We start from the raw sequence: 19,041 nt of genomic DNA, 5'->3' as shown, positions 1-19,041 counted from the left end.
ATATGATATTATATAGCAAAATTCCATTTTCGTATCGATTTAAATATCCTCGAACTATCTGCTAAACCTTAAAAAGAAACACTTTGCAAATTTCAAAGTCACTCACCCATGATAAATTTAACCTCCCCATTGGATGTTTTTTTAAACAATATATGGGGCTTCAAATGAAGATCGAAGTCTTATAAATATGACAGTTGTTATCCATATCATTGATGTGTTTGAGCTTTTGATTTTGTCATTTGAAAAGAAATTTCCTCGGATTTTTTGTTTTTTATTTTTGTGATTTTTTTATATAAATATGTTATGAATATGCAGATAAATATCTCCAAACACAATTCAATTCCAGAACTTTCAGTGAAAACTGAAATTATGTAATTCTTGTAAAACCTCGAGATTTTTAAGAATCGATGATGTGCAATTACTAATATATATATACTCAAATTCCTCGAACAGTATGTGGCTGCTTTCGTGTAAAGTGATCCGGTAAAGATCAATCATGCTATATGTATAAAAGTGAAATGAGTAGTATAAAATATTAATTGATTCGGTTCATTGCTACAGCCTGCACCGTAAGTATACATGCATATATTATACTATAGTTGCTAAACTTCTATGTCATTTTGGTTTCTAATGAAGTCTTGCGTCATTACAATCATACCTCACGTTCTTATATCTACTTTATGTATGTAGAAATGCACCCTATAATTCCTGAAATGCAATTACCATCACCTAAAATATTATAAATAGTTTCTGTAAAATCTGTTTTAATACTTGTCAGTTTTGGATCCCTAAATCGTTCAAAATGGTACAACATACCTCAATTTGTGTTCACTAGATAAATTTTTTGTGATAACTATGATAATTATTTAATAGCATATCATATCTTTCTTGTGTCATAGAATGAATATCTTAAAGAAAACATTTGAAAATGTGAAGTCGTATGTTGCACAAAATCGAACCTAAATAAAAAAAATCAAACATACGTAGAAGCTTCAAAATGATAAATAAAAAAAATGTTATTTAAGGAATGACTGTAATATTATTTTCTGTCTATGAAGAAGTTACATAAAAAAATGTGGTGCACACTGAATAACACGCGTAGCGGGTTATTTTAAAGTGTGCACCACATTTTTTATGTTAGTTCGAACAGACAGAAAAATATTTCAGTCATTTCTTATAATTCTAAATTCCATTTTAAACCGTAGTAAACCACGACAAAACGTTGATTATGTTACGGTCACATGACAAAATTATGTCTAAGAGCTGATAAACAAAAAACGTCAGCCAATCAGAAGACGCTTTACATTCAAAATTGAATGATTACTTTACATATTTCCCGTTTACAAAATAACCTAAAAATAAAATAAAAAATATTCTTATGCTTTGTTAGGTAAAACGTTTTTATCAAGGTTTATGATGTATCAATTGTCTGTAGTTTCTTATGGGGCAGTTGCGTTCTTTCATTTGCACCGATTCTATATTTGCTCCTATTTGCATTTGCAGTTTAACAGAAGTGAGTTCACATGCACATGTACTATACCTAGAAGGTTATCTTTTGTGTTGTCTCATTGGCACTCATGCCACATATTTCTTTTTTATAAATACATTGTTTAATCGGTATATAAACGTTTTTACTTAATATGTTTACGTTAATTTTCGGTTCATATTGTTCGGGAACATTGTTGGGACACGATGCACATATTACACAATGAAAAGAGACGATTTGTCTTGGTCGTACATATCGTCAGGTCATCTAAAACATAATAACATAGCTTACCGATGTATGGTCAAGTCGTGTTTTTTTTTTAATTCATACATCTCAGTTGTCAATAACGAGCTTATTTGCTCATTATACGAAAATATTACAGTTATGAAGTTGTGAAATATCGAAACAGTAAGAATGTACAAAAATAAAGTATCATCATGAGTCATATCTACCAGATAATTGTGATGCCATTGGATATTTATAGATTATCGTTGATCATCTCAACGAGATTGATTTTCTCGCTTGAGCTGGTACAGCGAAAGTGAGAAAAGCAATCGAGTTGAGATGACCAATGATAATCTATTTATCGCTATTTTACCTATGACGACGTTGTCAATTTCATGTCAATTTCGTTAGCAACGCCACGTGCCTGCTTAGTTTCTAGTGATAATTTTCCATCTCAAGCGAGAAGCATGATATGAAAATTATCACAAAAAAAGATCAAAAGAAAAATGCACAAAATAGCGATAAATATATTTACAGACTATTACGCAATGTTGAGAAGCTTATTGTGGATCGTCTGTCTTATTTTAACATTGAATATGCAAAGATCCTTGTCAGAGGAGGAAGAAAAACTTATATCTATATTCAAGGAGAAACTAGGCATTCCAAAAAACAGTAAGTGTGTTCGTTCATGACAAATATTAGAATTTCTGACAATATTTTTCAATATCTTAATCATTTATACAAAAAGAGTTAAAAAAATAACACAAAACAGACTGCGAGGGAAATTCTAAGTATTTAAGCAAATTGCATGTCGAAAACTCAAACACAATGTATAGCAACTGTCATATTCCTGACTTAGTACAAGTAATTTCTTATGTGGTAAATGGTTGATTAAATCTGGGTTTAAGCTAGCTAAATCTCTCACTTGTATGACAGTCGCATAAAAATCCATTATATTGACAACGATATGTGAACAAAACAACTAACATAAAAGGTAAAAATGTCAAAATAGGGGTATAGCAGACAACATTGTATTCCTAGTATAATCTTAATCATTGTTAAGAACAAACATAAAGACATATAGACAAAGCACATAAGCTAAAAAGAAAAGAAAAAATAAAAAAATTTACCACAACACACAAATATATGTATAACCGTTAAAGTACGCGTTAACAAATGAAATTAAGAAATTATATAAATAGTATTCATAAAGTTATAAATTATGAGAAATTAGAATATATTGCACAAGACCTTGTAGAATATTTTTCACTTTGATTTCAACTTCAAATAGTATATAAACTCATCATAGATAGTGGGATTAAATTTTATATTTACGCCAGACGAGCGTTTCGTATCAGTGACGTTCGAATCCTAAAAAGTAGAAAAGGCAAAATAAAGTTCGAATTGAAGAGCACTTAGGACCAAAATGCATAAAGATTCGTCAAATACAGTTAAGGTTATCTATTCCTGAGGTAGAAAGGACATGATATTTCAAAAATTCTCAATTTTGGTAAACAGTTAATTCATAAATATGACCATATCAATGATAATTCATGTCAGCACTGAACTGCTGGAACTGGGTTCGTGATACCATCAGGATTAAAACTCCACCAGCAGTATAGGTTATCAATGCTCACCTCATTAAATTTGTAATCATTGTGATAATTCAAAGGTAAAAAAAGGTAGACCATTCACTTTATTAAATCTGTAATAACTTTGGTACTTCAAAATTATTAAAAGAATAAATTAAATTTTCGTTCCATCCTAATTACTTTTTTTTTTTAGTTGGTCCATATTACAATGACGGAAAGGTTGGTATCTCGTATACTGGAGACAATGGCAAACAAGTTGGAGCTCATGTAAAAGGAAATGGTAGGTTTCATAGTACATATGGTGACAAGAAGGGTAAATAAAAATAAATAAAAAGTAATCGACATCCCTCACGGATAATGTTTGTCTTACTTTGATGATAGATTTGATTTCCTTTGGATACTTTTATTACGAATGGTCAGGGGGTTGTGTCAAAGAAAACACAACCCGACCAAAGATCACAGAAGCTTGTCGTAGAGTGGTTCAGATTAAAAACAAAGGTGATCACACTTGGTTCCAGGATTTTCCAAATCAAATTTATTTTGCACTTTTGACAATTTTTTTTTGGAAACTCATCATAACTGAAAAAAAATAACTGGGGGCATGGTCTAGTAATGTTGTTGAAATTAAGCCGCAAGCAATAGGTGACTTAAATTCCTGCTTCAAGCTTGGAAGCATATGACAGAATCTATCTTAATCTATGGAAATTTTCAATTATTTTTTATCAGTCGTTTTAACATATAATATATGCTGAGGTTAACGGTGCTCTTTAGCTATAAAGATGAATTCATATCTCAAAAGTAAACTTAAATAGTTGCATTTTAATTGGTTGTATCAATATTGTATTTTATTGCATTTATCATGATATTGAAGAAGTTGGAATTCACGGAAAGACAAAGATAGGAGGATGGGAAGTGACAGGGGAATTAAACAAAGGAGTGGGCTCTAAAGGTGGAGTTGGTGGTATGAATAATAAATACTTAATTAGTTGCATGCACTCAGTTACACCAAAATAAACTTCACCGCGTGTGTCCTGTTAAAACCACAAATTAAAAGAAATTGATGCATATGGTTTTTTTTTATAACTAAATGGATAGTTTTCATTATAAAACTTATGTACATATACTTTTTTCTGAAGAAAATTCTTTAATTTGTCCACATTTAGAAGTAGTTTACTTTTTTTTAATTGCTTTCTTTCAGGAAACAATTCGCCGAAATATTTTCCATATGCAAGTGATCTTAGCGTGATCATCCTCGTAAAAAAACCGATGATCACAATATGCATGGATCTGTCATTGAAATAAACTATTATCTGATTGTACATGCTATACCTAACCTAGCTCCCGTTTGTCGCATACATGTTATACACGTGCTAAATATTCATGATTCTTTGTTGATTGTTTACTAAGAGGTGAATATCGGTAAACTACGGCTTCAAAACACGGCGACAATTAGCCATATTTTCACAACATTACAGACAGAGACAAAAAAAAAATGACGATTATACGATATGTTTGCGTAAGAAAGGATAAAATCGTGCACAAAAGAGAAAGTTTATGATATATAAAATTGAGAAAGGAAATGGTGAATGTGTCAAAGCGACAACCACCCGACCATAGAGCAAAAACAACAACCGAAGGCCACCAATGGGTCTTCAATGTAGCGAGAATTCCCGCACCCGTAGGTGTCCTTCAGCTGGCCCCTAAAAAAATATGCATACTGGTACAGTGATAATGGACGTCATACTAAACTCCAAATTATACACAAGAAACTAAACATTAAAAATCATACAAGACTAACAAAGGCCAGAGGCTCCTGACTTGGGACAGGAGCAAAATTGCGGCGCGGTTTAACATGTTTATGAGATCTCAACCCTCCCCCTATACCTCTAGCCAATGCAGAAAAGTAAACGCATAACAATACGCACATTAAAATTCAGTTCAAGAGAAGTCCGATTCCGATGTCAAAAGATGTAACAAAAGAAAATAAATAAAATGACAATAATACATAAATAACAACAGACTACTAGCAGTTAACTGACATGCCAGCTCCAGACCTCAATTAAACTGATTGAAAGATTATGTCTTCATCATATGAATATCAGGCACAATCCCTCCCGTTAGGGGTTTAGTATCATACTATCATAAATTATATGAGAAGAACATAACCCGTGTCATGTCAACAACTGTTTTTTTAGAAATAAATGTGTTTAGTTCCGATGCAAAGACCCTATAAGTGAATCAATATTAAAGCCAAAATATGCAATCTTTAATGACCTGACAACAGTATCGTAACTATATCCCTTTTTAATAAGTCTATTTAAAGGTTTTGTTAGTTTATGAGGAGAATACTGACATTGTTGTGCTTTATAAAGAATATTTCCATAAAAAAATTGGATGTGAAATACCTGAACGTATAAGATGTCTGCATGTTGAGTTATATTTACGAATTATTTCCTTATACCGGTGATAAAATTTAGTAAATGTTTTGACCAGTGTGTGATATCGAAAACCCTGGTGTATACATGCATTGCATGGTTTAAGAATTGAATAACAGTCATTCGTTTCTATGACTTTAAATATAGACAAACAAGTAAAGTTTTGAAATATATATATATATTAACATTCAGTAGAATGTTCAATTACTGGGATATATTTATAGTAGTCGTTTAAAAATTGGTTTGTCCGTCCGTCAATCCGCCTAACTATTAACTTAACAAAGGTAAAAAAAAAAAGTTGCTAAAAATAGTAACAGAAAATTGAAAATGGTCATTTTCTTTTGAAACTTATATAAATTGACGATATATAATGGGCAAATATATCTATTGATTGTGTTCAATAGATCAAAGGGCAAGGTCATTGTCATTTAAGATTAAAAACAAATGGGATAATGGTTTTCTGGTAGTTAATTTAGGTTCGTTTGTTTGGTATGAATATGCAACTAGCATCGATGAGAGGTTTAAAAAAAGAAAGAACCATGTTGATTTTTTACTTGTTTATTTCGGTCTTCCAACAAAAACAACAACAAATAATTTATCAGAATCTCACCTCTTTAAAACATTTGATATAAGTATACATCCAAGTATACTAGCATTCTTTAACCCTTGAACTTTGATCCTCCCTATACATGTACAGTGAGTGGAACATCAGTTGGCAGTGCAACCTTTTCACTTGTTTACTTTTCAAGTAATTTTTACTTTTTACATAGTGCAGCACAATTTTAGAACTTCCACAATGATGGATAAATTTGTTTTTCACATTTAGCGAAAATTGAAACAGGATTGTACTATTCTAGGGAAGCTAGCTCACATTTTTTTATAGTTTCTTTAATATTATGTTCCGTATATTGTTTTGTAATTAGAATTTAGAGATTAGAATATAATGTTGATGAGAAACGTTTGTTTTTATATGTGCCTCAGCCTACCCAGAAAATGTGAGCTAGCTTCCCTAGATGGTGGAGGACCCGGGCACCGATCCCGGTACCTCTCGCATCTAGGGAAGCTAGCTCACATTTTCTGGGTAGGCTGAGGCACATATAAAAACAAACGTTTCTCATCAACATTCTATTCTAATCTCTAAATTCTAATTACAAAACAATATACGGAACATAATATTAAAGAAACTATACAAAGAACGATAACTCTATGAAAACTAACTGACCATGGCAATCTACATTCTAACACTATTATTTTTCTATCTCGAATTATTATTATAGGTGGCATATCCGTGTCTAAATCGTTCAGCGGAGGTGGGAGTAGTTGGTGGAGAAGGAAAAGATCCATTGCATGTATGGCACAATGTAACAATGCCTGCAGTCAATCAGTAGAAACATGTGTAGTAAACTGTATCAGAAATATGTGTTAAAATATATCAACTGCTTAAAATAAAACTTTAAGATAATACCTTTTTAATGCTCATGTGTATATCATTTTTTATATGCCATCGCAACTAAAATTGAAGGGGTGGGATAATTTTGTTTTACAACTTTCCGTTTTTTTTTAAAATTTGATACATTCTTCATTCAATCCCGGCAAGCTAAAACAATATGCGTATGCAAAATCGGTCTACTCACTTCTCAGAGAGGTATTGGTTCATCTTATATAGAAATAATACATTGACTTCGACCATTTGGTTCGTTGGTCAAATGTTCAGGTTTTTTTTTTGTGATTATGTACGTTTCTGGAATACTAAAGTGGTGGTCATCTTTATTTAGTATCTACAATAAGTGGATATGTCCTTGGGCACGGCTCATCTGGCCATGACCTCATATTCCAAATTCATTGGTCACTGTTAGTTTTTCGAAGTTGTGTCCAGTTTTTATATACAATAAGCAGTAGCCTAACCGTATTTGGCTTATTGAATGACTTTAAGTTGTACAAGTTTATCTGACCTTGACCTTATGAGGCTATCATAAAACAAGAATTTCTTATGAAGTCAGAAAAGAAGTTAGCAGTATCCTTTGACTTTAAGCCTCGGTCACACCTTACCGGATAAGACGAACGGACGCCTAACGGATGAAAATAAAAGTTGTCCGTTGACAAAATTGTTATCCGTTGGGAGTCCGTTGATGTACTGACTAAACAAAACGGTCGCTTAAGGATTAAACGGATATATACGGAAAAATTAATGGCGACAACAATAATACGTGCCCTTATTATGAATAATAAGATTGAAAAACCTTAATAAATCTATTAGCATTTCTGACGCGAAATTTTCAATTGGCATTTATCAGTTTCAGATCTGCTCATCATCCGTTTTATCCGTTATATTTCCGGTAAAAGTCCGTTGCGCATTCGTTCAACATCCGTTTTGTCCGTTTGTGAATTTATCTGCCAGACCTCCAACGGACGTATAACGGACACGTAACGGATACAACACGAAAACGAGACGGACGAGTACCGTACTAAACGGACGCCTATCGGCCGATCAACACACATTTCATCCGTTGGACGTCCGTTCAAAGTTTTGAACATGCTCAATATTTTACACCAGACAGAACGGACGTCGACGGATAAGTTGCTCAGCCCATATCGTAAACTTGTATTTGTTTGATGTCTTGTTTCGAAGCTGAGACATTTTTACATATGTGGTTAAATTTTCGGGATACGAAGTGTGATTCATTTTCGCGTAAATTAGCAAACCCCGAGTATCCTTTTGCGATGTATCTCCTCATGGTAAAAAATCCCATTTTTAACACAATAAGTTCTTTGAAAATTTAATACTTAGAACACATTTAAAAGCTCCATAGTTTTTACACATTTATTCTGTGTCCCCCTACTTTCTAAATTGACACAAATGGTTCAGCTCAGTCATTTGTTTATCATAGAAATGTGTCAAATATCACTACACAGAGATTTTTTGTTTACACGTGACTTTTCCCCCATTTCAAGGCGCATTAAGGATATTGTCCCATATGGACGAACGTCTCGGGAATAAGAACGGACGTCTAACGGACATGAAAGGATTGAAAAGGGGTTATCCGTTAAGCATTCATTCGAGCTATCCGTTAAGGTGTGACTGAGGCTTTACTTTCCGCTATAAAGACGATGTTCTCTCTTTTAGTGACTAAAATGAACGCAACTATCTCTCAACAAACTTGAGGTAAAGGATACAATATATGCAGTTACTTAAATCCCGACATCCCGAGATTCGAAAAACAGAATTCCCGGATCCCGAATGGATCAATCCCGAAATCAATAAAGGTCCTACCCCCTCTGTTAATGTACAGTAGCTTTTTAAATGAATACGACCTTTAACTCGTTAACAATGTAAAACAAAAAATGACAATTTATGTAATAATTTAAAAAAAAAAAAAAATAGAAAACATTGTTATATATACACTGACATACAATTAGAAAATAACTGACGATTTTGGTGTTTAGGTGTATGAGGAAACAAATATAATTTAGCAAAATAAAAGCGGTGTAGTTTCTTTTTTACGGACTAATTAGACACGCCCTCACAAAATCAGCGGATCCTTAATAGGATAGGGGGAAAAAGCAGCCATCGAAATACCATAATTCAAAATTGGAGAGGGGGAGGGGGGCTAATAGATTAACTCAAGATTTTGATCTTGTTCAACTTTATTCTAGTACGGCATACGTTTTACCGCTTGCAAACTCTTTAACACAATAATGTATCAATGATTTACTACAGACCCACTTTCGCCTCGTCGTAAATATGCGTGATATATTTGCCACTGGAGCACGGGAGAAATCAATTTATCAGTTTCATATAGTGATGCATAATCATTAGTTCTCAACTGACAATTGTCTCAAACAGTTTTTTTCAGTTTTGGTATTTTGTTTTTATTTATATTTTATTTTTAAACGAAGTCAACATCAGTAGCTACATTGTATGCAGCCAAACTAGGTGGAGGGCAGTAGAACAGAAACTATCTCCATTGTGTATGCAATAACTCATATATTGAAGCGTAAAACAACGACATTCATGCTCGATTTTCGGTCCTTTCGATTATTCTCAATTTATTGATTTACTGATCTCTTTTGTTAAATAAAGTTTTTTTTTATATCTAAAACTGGAAAAGGCGCAGCATAGGTGTTAAAATCAGCAGTGTGACTTATTTGAAGATTCATATAACCTTTGTTGTTCTTTAGAGATTTTATTCGATGTTCGTATATATCCTTTCAACCATGTATTTAGATGTTTGTTTAACGTATAGATAGCACGAAACTCTCACTGCCCTATGCATCGGATATACGACATTTTTATTTCGACTAAACGAAGCTGCAAATTTATATATCCGAGCAGCTTAACGGCCGCACCCAGTTTTAGCAAAGATATACTGTCGGACGGGAGAAGTCCAGACTGATGTGAATATTTCCATACCAAAATCAATCCTTTTATTTTGAAAAAGATTTAAAGGTATACATTTATACGACAGCAACCAAACGACCCATATAATTCAAAACACTAAGAGTCAACATGCAGATTTTTGTTATTGCTTGAAGCCTAAAAAGAATAAAAAGCCCGAAACTGCAAAATGAATAAATAATACGGAGTCAGTGAGTTTTTAGACAAGTGTTTGGTTGCAATTTCACGTGCTCTTCGTTAATTTCGATACAAGCAAAACGATTCATTGTAAAGTAACGGTAAAATAAATAATGATTATGGAAGACAGACGTCAAGTGGCATACTAAATGAATATTCAGATAAAAAAATCAAATGGAAATATAATATGAAAATTAACCCTGAGTTGGTACTATAGACCGAGACACAGTAACGGAATTCTAATGGTTGTAATACTTTTGTTTTTAAAAGAGGGACTATTTCAATAGTCTGTAATTCCACGGTTTGTATCACACCCGGATTTCACAATTTTGACGAACACAATAGTAAAACTATTTGAATTGTTATCTCGTCCAGATACTGGTTCATTATAAATAAGTAGATGCGATATGAGTGCTATCGAGACAAATACCCAACAAAGTCACAGTGTAAATACATTTGTCTGCCACACCGTCGCACTGCCTTTGAAAAATTAGCGGGGAAATCTAACGTTATTTTCGGAAAACGTCTTAATTTTTGGCGCAATTTGTGAGGCTTACGGGAGGGATTGAGTAAACAATATTATATTTCTCAATTTCCCTCAAAAACGAGTATGGTGACAAATATTTTTCAAAACGTTATGACGTTCCATTTTTTTCAAAGAATAACATATCTTACTTTGGCCAAATCAACACCGTTAGAAATATTAATAAAAATCAAAAATGTGCATTTCAAATGGTCATTTTTTGCCGTTGTTTGGGTTCACCATGACGTTTTTGACTTTATTTGAGTAAGAATTAATGCTTTAAATGGTAAAGTTAGATTTTTCTTACCATCTTAAATTATTTAGCTTCAATTTGAGCCCAATTATATAAGTTTTTGTTGATTAAAAAATCATAATCAATTTTTTTAAATAAAAAACGTTTTTTACTCCAAAATTGCAAAAATGTTCAATTTTCAGCAGCATTTTTTGCAAAAACGAAATCGACAACATATATTTTTTTTGGCAAAATTTCATTCTCTGTCAATTGAAGAATAAAATATCTTAAAGTGAAAAAATTCTCACCGTCAGAAATAAACTGTTGGATATGCCCTTAAAAGCATACCTTATATCTTGACTTGCATCTAGAAATTGACAATGATGGAAAAAATACTAAAAAAAAACGGACCAAAGAGTACTAGCAGAATTTAAGAGTCTAGTTAAAATCCGATGTATACTGATAATATGAAATATTTGCCATGACTAATATATCATTTAGAACACACCAAACGGATACTGTGTAAAGACTTGGATTGAACTTAAGTTTATTAGCTCTATAAACAACATCTCCCTAAGCATGATGATGGGATATCTCGTCTGAAAGGTTTTTGTAATTACACCGGTTTTTGTAATTATACCGTGTTGAATCAGCTACATGTGGTCCGAGACCACAATGATTTCGTAGTGCATTTCTTTTAGAACATAAATGAAAATAAAAAAAAATCCAACCTGCGCTTTCTCAAAGAAACTTTCACAGTGTGTTGTACTACCTTTGGGACAAATTATATCAAAATTATAGAACACTTCATTGTCTCTAATTCAAAATATGGACAAATTTATGTTTAGAGCGTCTTAAACTTGTGACAGCTTCCGAAGTACTAATTTTCAACCTTTTTCAGCTGAAAAATTCTGGACCCAAATTTTTAGTGTAATTTCACCCCCTACTTGCAATTTAAGGCATTAAACATGGAGAAATAAATTTGGAAAGGGTATAAAAATTAATGGCAAGTAATCCACTGTCAACACTAGGAACTATAACCCACTGTCAACACTAGGGACTATAACCCACTGTCAACACTAGGGACTATGTTTGTGAACAACGAAAATCGAAAATCAAGGGACGACAATTCGAAAATCGAAAATTTAGGGACGACCATTGTGGTCTTGGAGCATATAACTAAGGGTACAGCCAAACGTTTATATACCAACTACGAGTATTTGCATCTTCGAATCAAGAATTAAAAATTGATCTATGTTGTTCAGTCATAAGATATCATGGATCATAAATAACTGTTAGCAACTGCATTTTTTCCCATACATTGCAGTGAAAATGCATGTCATAAAAATCACCGATAACAGAATGCACTAATCGACGTCATAAACATCACCGATGACAACGTTATCGTCGAAGTATCGTCGATTCACCTCAGCAGGATTTTTTTTTTACTATCGAATATTCTTTTTTGTGCATCTTTTTAGAAATTGGAGTAACGGAAAAGTTCGTCTGGTAAGTTGTTTTTGTTATTGCTTTCTTAAATATGAAAGAAAATGAAAAAATCTGTAAAATTTACTCCCGCAAGAAAAGTGAATGTACAATCTTGAAACGTTCAGAGAAATTTGAGAAAAGATTACCAACGATCTACCATCAACGACTATTCATTTTCAGGGGGGGAGTAATAACCGAACTGTGGCAGATGATAATATATTTTATGAGTCAGCCCTTAAATTTTTTCTTGGTACTTGACCAGACGAGAAAAAGTTACAAAGTAAAAATAACAACGAAAATCGATACTTATCAATAAAAAAAAATTGAAAACAATACGTTTAATAATTTCTTACGTCCGATGCGCTTTTCTGGATTTACCTTTATCATGAACGCTTAAAGCCAAACATTTGAAATCCGAAGATATATAAATACCGAAACCGTTGAAGAGCTACTAGTATATGTCAAAAATACCTTAACTAAATAGCCAAATTCATATAAACCCAACTTTGCCTGAGGGAACTGAAACCTTAGTTTCTAAATAATTTATAAATTTATAAACGGAATAAGTCTCGAAGACATTTAATTTCAACATTTGTTAATCAAAATCTCGTTTGTTTATAGGTTTAGTATGGAGAGGACAGCGAAACAGCTGGCTGTGTCTAAGTATGGTGATGTTCTTCTCAACGTAGCTTCGTCACAATTTGAATGGGAAAAAGCTGAGGCATATGTACATGTCATGGAGGCACGTGAAGCCACTTTAAAAAAGAAACTGGGTATGTAAACTAGATTTTTTTTTTAAAGAACTGTATTACTTAAGTGTTACCCACGTATTGTTATAATTTTATAAATTTAAATAAATCTTCTAAATTTTTATGGCTCTTGACCCAGGAAAATGTTACTCTTATGGAAAAACTGTTTTTTTTTATTTGTGACTGTTTTGAATTAAGGAGATCAGGTATGAACACTGACACTAAGTCAAGTAAATAATTTGAGAATAAATACATATATATACATGTATAATGTATTTTTATCATTCTTTTATATTCACAATATATATGTGGTTTTGAGCTTGATTCTGACCAATGCTTATATACTCCAAATGTATAAATGTATATGCCTCTATTATTGTTGTTGTTACCAATTATGTAAATCAATTGTATCTGATTTTATGCCCTTTATGGACCCTGTAATTTGGGAAATAAAAATAATTATTCTATTCTATTCTATTCTGTACTACAGTAAAGCTATATCTTAAATAACCTAAATCTTACCCTTACCCGTACCCAATACTTACTCTTAATTTTGATCGTACCTGACACTTACCTTCTCACTCTTACCCTTGCCCGTACCTTACACTTACTCTCACCCTTACCTTATCCTTATATAATTACTCTTGTCCGTACCTAACACTTACTCTCACCCTTATATATTTACTCTTGTCCGTACCTAACACTTACTCTTACCCTTACATGTATCTTATCCTTATCATTGCCCGTACCTATAACAACTACCCTTGCCCGTACCTAACACTTACTCTTATCCTTACATGTACCTTATCCTTATCCCTGTCAGTACCTATAACACTTACTCTTATCCTTACCTGTACCTTACCCTTATCATTGCCCATACCTAACACTTACTCTTACCCTTGTCCGTACCTAACACTTACGCTATCCTTACCTATACCTTACCCGTATCCCTGCCCGTACCTAACACTTACTCTTATCCTTACCTATACCTTACCCTTACCCCTGCCTGTACCTAACACTTACACTTACCCTTGTCCGTACCTAACACTTACGCTTATCCTTACCTATACCTACCCTTATCCCTGACCGTACCTAACACTTACTCTTATCCTTACCTATACCTTACCCTTATCCTTGCCCTGGCTAACACTTACTCTTACCCTTGTCCGCACCTAACACTTACGCTTATCCTTACCTATACCTTACCCTTATCCCTGCCGGTACCTAACACTTACTCTTATCCCTGCCCGTACCTAATACTTACTCTTATCTTTACCTATACCTTACCCTTACCCTTGCCCGTACCTAACACTTACTCTTACCATTGTCCGTACCTAACACTTACGCTTATCCTTACCTGTACCTTACCCTTATCATTGCACATACCTAACACCTACTCTTACCCTTGTCCGTACCTAACACTTACGCTATCCTTACCTATACCTTACCCTTACCCTTGCCCGTACCTAACACTTACTCTTATCCTTACCTATACCTTACCCTTACCCTTGGCCGTACCTAACACTTACTCTTACCCTTGTCCGAACCTAACACTTACGCTTATCCTTACCTTTACCTTATCCCTGCCCGTACCTAACACTTACTCTTATCCTTGTTCGTACCTAACACGTACGCTTATCCTTACCTATACCTTACCCTTATCCCTGCCCGTACCTATAACACGTACTCTCATCCTTGTCCGTACCTAACACTTAGTCTTACCCTTGTCCGTACCTAGCACATACGCTTATCCTTACCTATACCTTACCCTTATCCCTGCCCTTAACTAACACTTACTCTTATCATTGCTCGTACCTATAACACTTACTCTTACCCTTACCTGTACCTTACACTTGCCCGTACCTAACACTTACTCTTGTCCGTACCTAACACTTACACTTGTCTGTACCTAACACTTACGCTTATCCTTACCTACACCTTACCCTTACCATTGCCCGTACCTAACACTTACTCTTATCCCTGCCCGTACCTAACACTTACTCTTGTCTGTACATAACACTTACACTTATCCTCACCTCTCTAATGCCCGTACCTTACCCTGACCCTTGCCCGTACCTTACCCTGACCCTTGCCCGTACCTTACACTTATAAAAAAAGCCATATCCCCACCCTATATTTAACATAGAAAAAAGCAAACTCTAAATTTATCATAGAAAAAAGCCATAGCCTCATCATAAATCTAACATGTAAAAAACCCAAGCCTAACCCTAAATTAAATCCTAGACCTCTTTAAATAAAAGAAGGAAAATAAAGCCCCTGCGTGTATGAGAGAGGAATGATCATTGTATGGTTTTAATACTGTAGATCAATTACACATGATTGGTTTATGCACACTATGATTTTAAGAACTACTAGTATTTATATTATATACTGTGTAACAATTGTATAAATGCAATAGAGGACGAATCTCATTTTTCGTCAATTGTTAAAGGAGGGATCTATTATTTTAACAACTGTACAACTATTCGGGTATCCATAAAAGATCATAAAACTAGGCGATATTGACGAGTATGTTTTTTCCATAAATAACTATTTTATGAATTAAGTCGTTAGTTCTTTCAGTTGCCTTTATTTGCTTACATCATCTTCATTTGAACTATTGTGGATAATTGTTAAGTTGGCAATCGTATCATATCTCCTTTTTATATGCATTGTCTTCCTTTAGAGATTCGAATATCTTAACACCTATATGTCACAAATACACAAAATATAGTTTGCTTTTAAAAGTTTGTCCATTGAAGATCCATCTATGTTTATTTAGCTGTAATAATGGTCTCTTACTTTTGATAAACACTTTTCCAGATAAAATAAAAAAGCAGATGAAACATGCAGAGGACAATCTCAAAGACAATGAAACCGAGGGAGTTGGAACTAAAGGAGCAAATGTAACTCAGTTTGATGCAACTCAATCAGATGCAACTCAGTCAGATGCAACCCAGTTAGATGCAACTCAGTCAGATGCAACTCAGTCAGATGAAACTCAGTCAGATGCAACTCAATCAGATGTAACTCAGTCAGATACAACTCAGTCAGATGTAACTCAGTCAGATGTAACTCAGTCAGATTTAACTCAATCAGATGTAACTCAATCAGATGCAACTCAGTCAGATACAACTCAGTCAGATGCAACTCAGTCAGATGTAACTCAGTTAGATGCAACTCAATCAGATACAACTCAATCAGATACAACTCAGTCAGATGTAACTCAGTCAGATACAACTCAATCAGATGCAACTCAGTTAGATGCAACTCAGTCAGATACAACTCAGTCAGATACAACCCAGTTAGATGCAACTCAATCAGATACAACTCAATCATATACAACTCAGTCAGATGTAACTCAGTCAGATGCAACTCAGTCAGATACAACTCAGTCAGATGCAACTCAGTCAGATACAACTCAATCAGATGCAACTCAGTTAGATGCAACTCAGTCAGATGCAACTCAGTTAGATGCAACTCAGTCAGATGCAACTCAGTTAGATGTAACTCAGTCAGATTTAACTCAGTCAGATGAAACTCAGTCAGATTTAACTCAATCAGATGTAACTCAATCAGATGTAACTCAATCAGATGTAACTCAGTCAGATACAACTCAATCAGATGTAACTCAGTCAGATTTAACTCAATCAGATGTAACTCAATCAGATGCAACTCCGTTAGATGCAACTCAGTCAGATGCAACCCAGTTAGATGCAACTCAATCAGATACAACTCAATCAGATGTAACTCAGTCCGATGCAACTCAGTCAGATGCAACTCAGTTAGATGCAACTCAGTCAGATGCAACTCAGTCAGATACAACTCAGTCAGATGCAACTCAGTCAGATTCAACTCAGTCAGATGCAACTCAATCAGATGCAACTCAGTCAAATGCAACTCAATCAGATGCAACTCAGTCAGATGCAACTCAGTCAGATACAACTCAATCAGATGCAACTCAGTTAGATGCAACTCAGTCAGATGCAACTCAGTTAGATGCAACTCAGTCAGATGCAACTCAATCAGATGCAACTCAGTCAGATGCAACTCAGTCAGATACAACTCAATCAGATGCAACTCAGTTAGATGCAACTCAGTCAGATGCAACTCAGTCAGATGCAACTCCGTTAGATGCAACTCAGTCAGATGCAACTCAGTCAGATGCAACTCAGTTAGATGCAACTCAGTCAGATGCAACTCAATCAGATGCAACTCAGTCAGATGCAACTCAGTCAGATACAACTCAATCAGATGCAACTCAGTTAGATGCAACTCAGTCAGATGCAACTCAGTCAGATTCAACTCCGTTAGATGCAACTCAGTCAGATGCAACTCAGTTAGATGCAACTCAGTCAGATGCAACTCAGTCAGATGCAACTCAGTTAGATGCAACTCAGTCAGATGCAACTCAGTCAGATACAACTCAATCAGATGCAACTCAGTTAGATGCAACTCAGTCAGATGCAACTCAGTTAGATGCAACTCAGTCAGATGCAACTCAATCAGATGCAACTCAGTCAGATGCAACTCAGTCAGATGCAACTCAATCAGATGCAACTCAGTCAAATGCAACTCAGTTGGATGCAACTCAGTCAGATGCAACTCAATCAGATGCAACTCAGTTAGATGCAACTCAGTCAGATGCAACTCAGTCAGATGCAACTCCGTTAGATGCAACTCAGTCAGATGCAACTCAGTTAGATGCAACTCAGTTAGATGCAACTCAGTCAGATGCAACTTATAGAGATGAAACTGTAATGAAAGATAAAGGTACACATACATTGAATCAAAAAATAGAATTTAAAAATCACCATTTGTTTTAAACATAACCATTATGTACTCTACTTTAAATTTGTTTTTATTATGATGTCGGAAGGTCATTCAATTATAGAAGCAAACTTCAAAACAGGTTGAATCCACCATTTTTACATAAGAGAAATGTCCTTAACTAGTCAGAATTATGATAGTTATTTCTATTCGACAGATGTGTTTGAGTTTTTGTTTTTTGCAATTTGATAATAATAAAAAAATCCTTTTTTTTTATTTTTATCGTGTTCGGTTTATTTTTGTTTTTTTTTGTTTTTTTATAGATTGTCTGTTGATCCATTTAAATCACAGTTTTGAGAAATCTTTTGTGTCCTCCAAAGATAGAAACACTGTCACTGATAGAAACAAAATACTTGCGTAACAAACAATGTTGCTTTCTGATGTTTTCAATCATATGCTTAACATTTAAGTTTGTGTTTGAACCGCTTCTATTTGAAGAAAACATACATCCCAGATTAAAAATCATATTTCTTCTTCTGATTGTGTAAACTTACTTTTGTCATAATATCCTTGAAAGCACATATTTCGTTAGGCATTATACAAATGATTTCCAACTAATCACCACGACAGACCGCAATTTATTTCACGAGGCTGAAACACACATTGGCCATAATTATGTGTAAATATAAAAAAGAAGATGTGGTATGATTGCCAAGAAGACAACTGTCCACAAGAGACCAAATGACACAGACATTAGCAACTATACGTTTGTAGTTCACCGTACGGCCTTAAACAATGAACAAAGACCATATCGCATATTAAGCTATAAAAGGGCCCGATATGACAATGTTAAAAAAAATCAAACGAGAAAACTAACAGCCTTATATTCATATAAAAAATTTCTATATAATTGCTTAATGAGTCTGTATGATAAAGTAGAAGATGTCAACATGCTTTATTCTTTACAT

The 19,041-nt window shown here is 34.0% G+C and overlaps 2 protein-coding genes across 2 annotated transcripts; both read left to right on the top strand.

The window, feature by feature from the left end:
* The first annotated feature begins 484 nt into the window (after positions 1 to 484).
* On the top strand, positions 485 to 7,183 carry LOC134690398 (uncharacterized). Its single transcript, XM_063550370.1, has 5 exons — positions 485 to 569; positions 2,249 to 2,383; positions 3,497 to 3,583; positions 4,175 to 4,264; positions 7,016 to 7,183. Exons 2-5 carry the CDS (start codon positions 2,260 to 2,262, stop codon positions 7,162 to 7,164), a joined length of 450 nt encoding a protein of 149 aa, XP_063406440.1. The 5' UTR covers positions 485 to 569; positions 2,249 to 2,259; the 3' UTR covers positions 7,165 to 7,183.
* Positions 7,184 to 12,471: 5,288 nt separating this feature from the next.
* On the top strand, positions 12,472 to 17,932 carry LOC134690077 (serine-rich adhesin for platelets-like). Its single transcript, XM_063550052.1, has 4 exons — positions 12,472 to 12,575; positions 13,176 to 13,327; positions 16,127 to 17,837; positions 17,884 to 17,932. Exons 2-4 carry the CDS (start codon positions 13,183 to 13,185, stop codon positions 17,930 to 17,932), a joined length of 1,905 nt encoding a protein of 634 aa, XP_063406122.1. The 5' UTR covers positions 12,472 to 12,575; positions 13,176 to 13,182.
* Positions 17,933 to 19,041: the final 1,109 nt, after the last annotated feature.

The sequence above is a fragment of the Mytilus trossulus genome, chromosome 11, assembly GCF_036588685.1.
Source record: "Mytilus trossulus isolate FHL-02 chromosome 11, PNRI_Mtr1.1.1.hap1, whole genome shotgun sequence".
NCBI classification, from domain to species: Eukaryota; Metazoa; Mollusca; class Bivalvia; order Mytilida; family Mytilidae; genus Mytilus; species Mytilus trossulus.
Note: the sequence above shows the minus strand (reverse complement) of the source record. Positions and strands in the feature narration are given on the sequence as shown.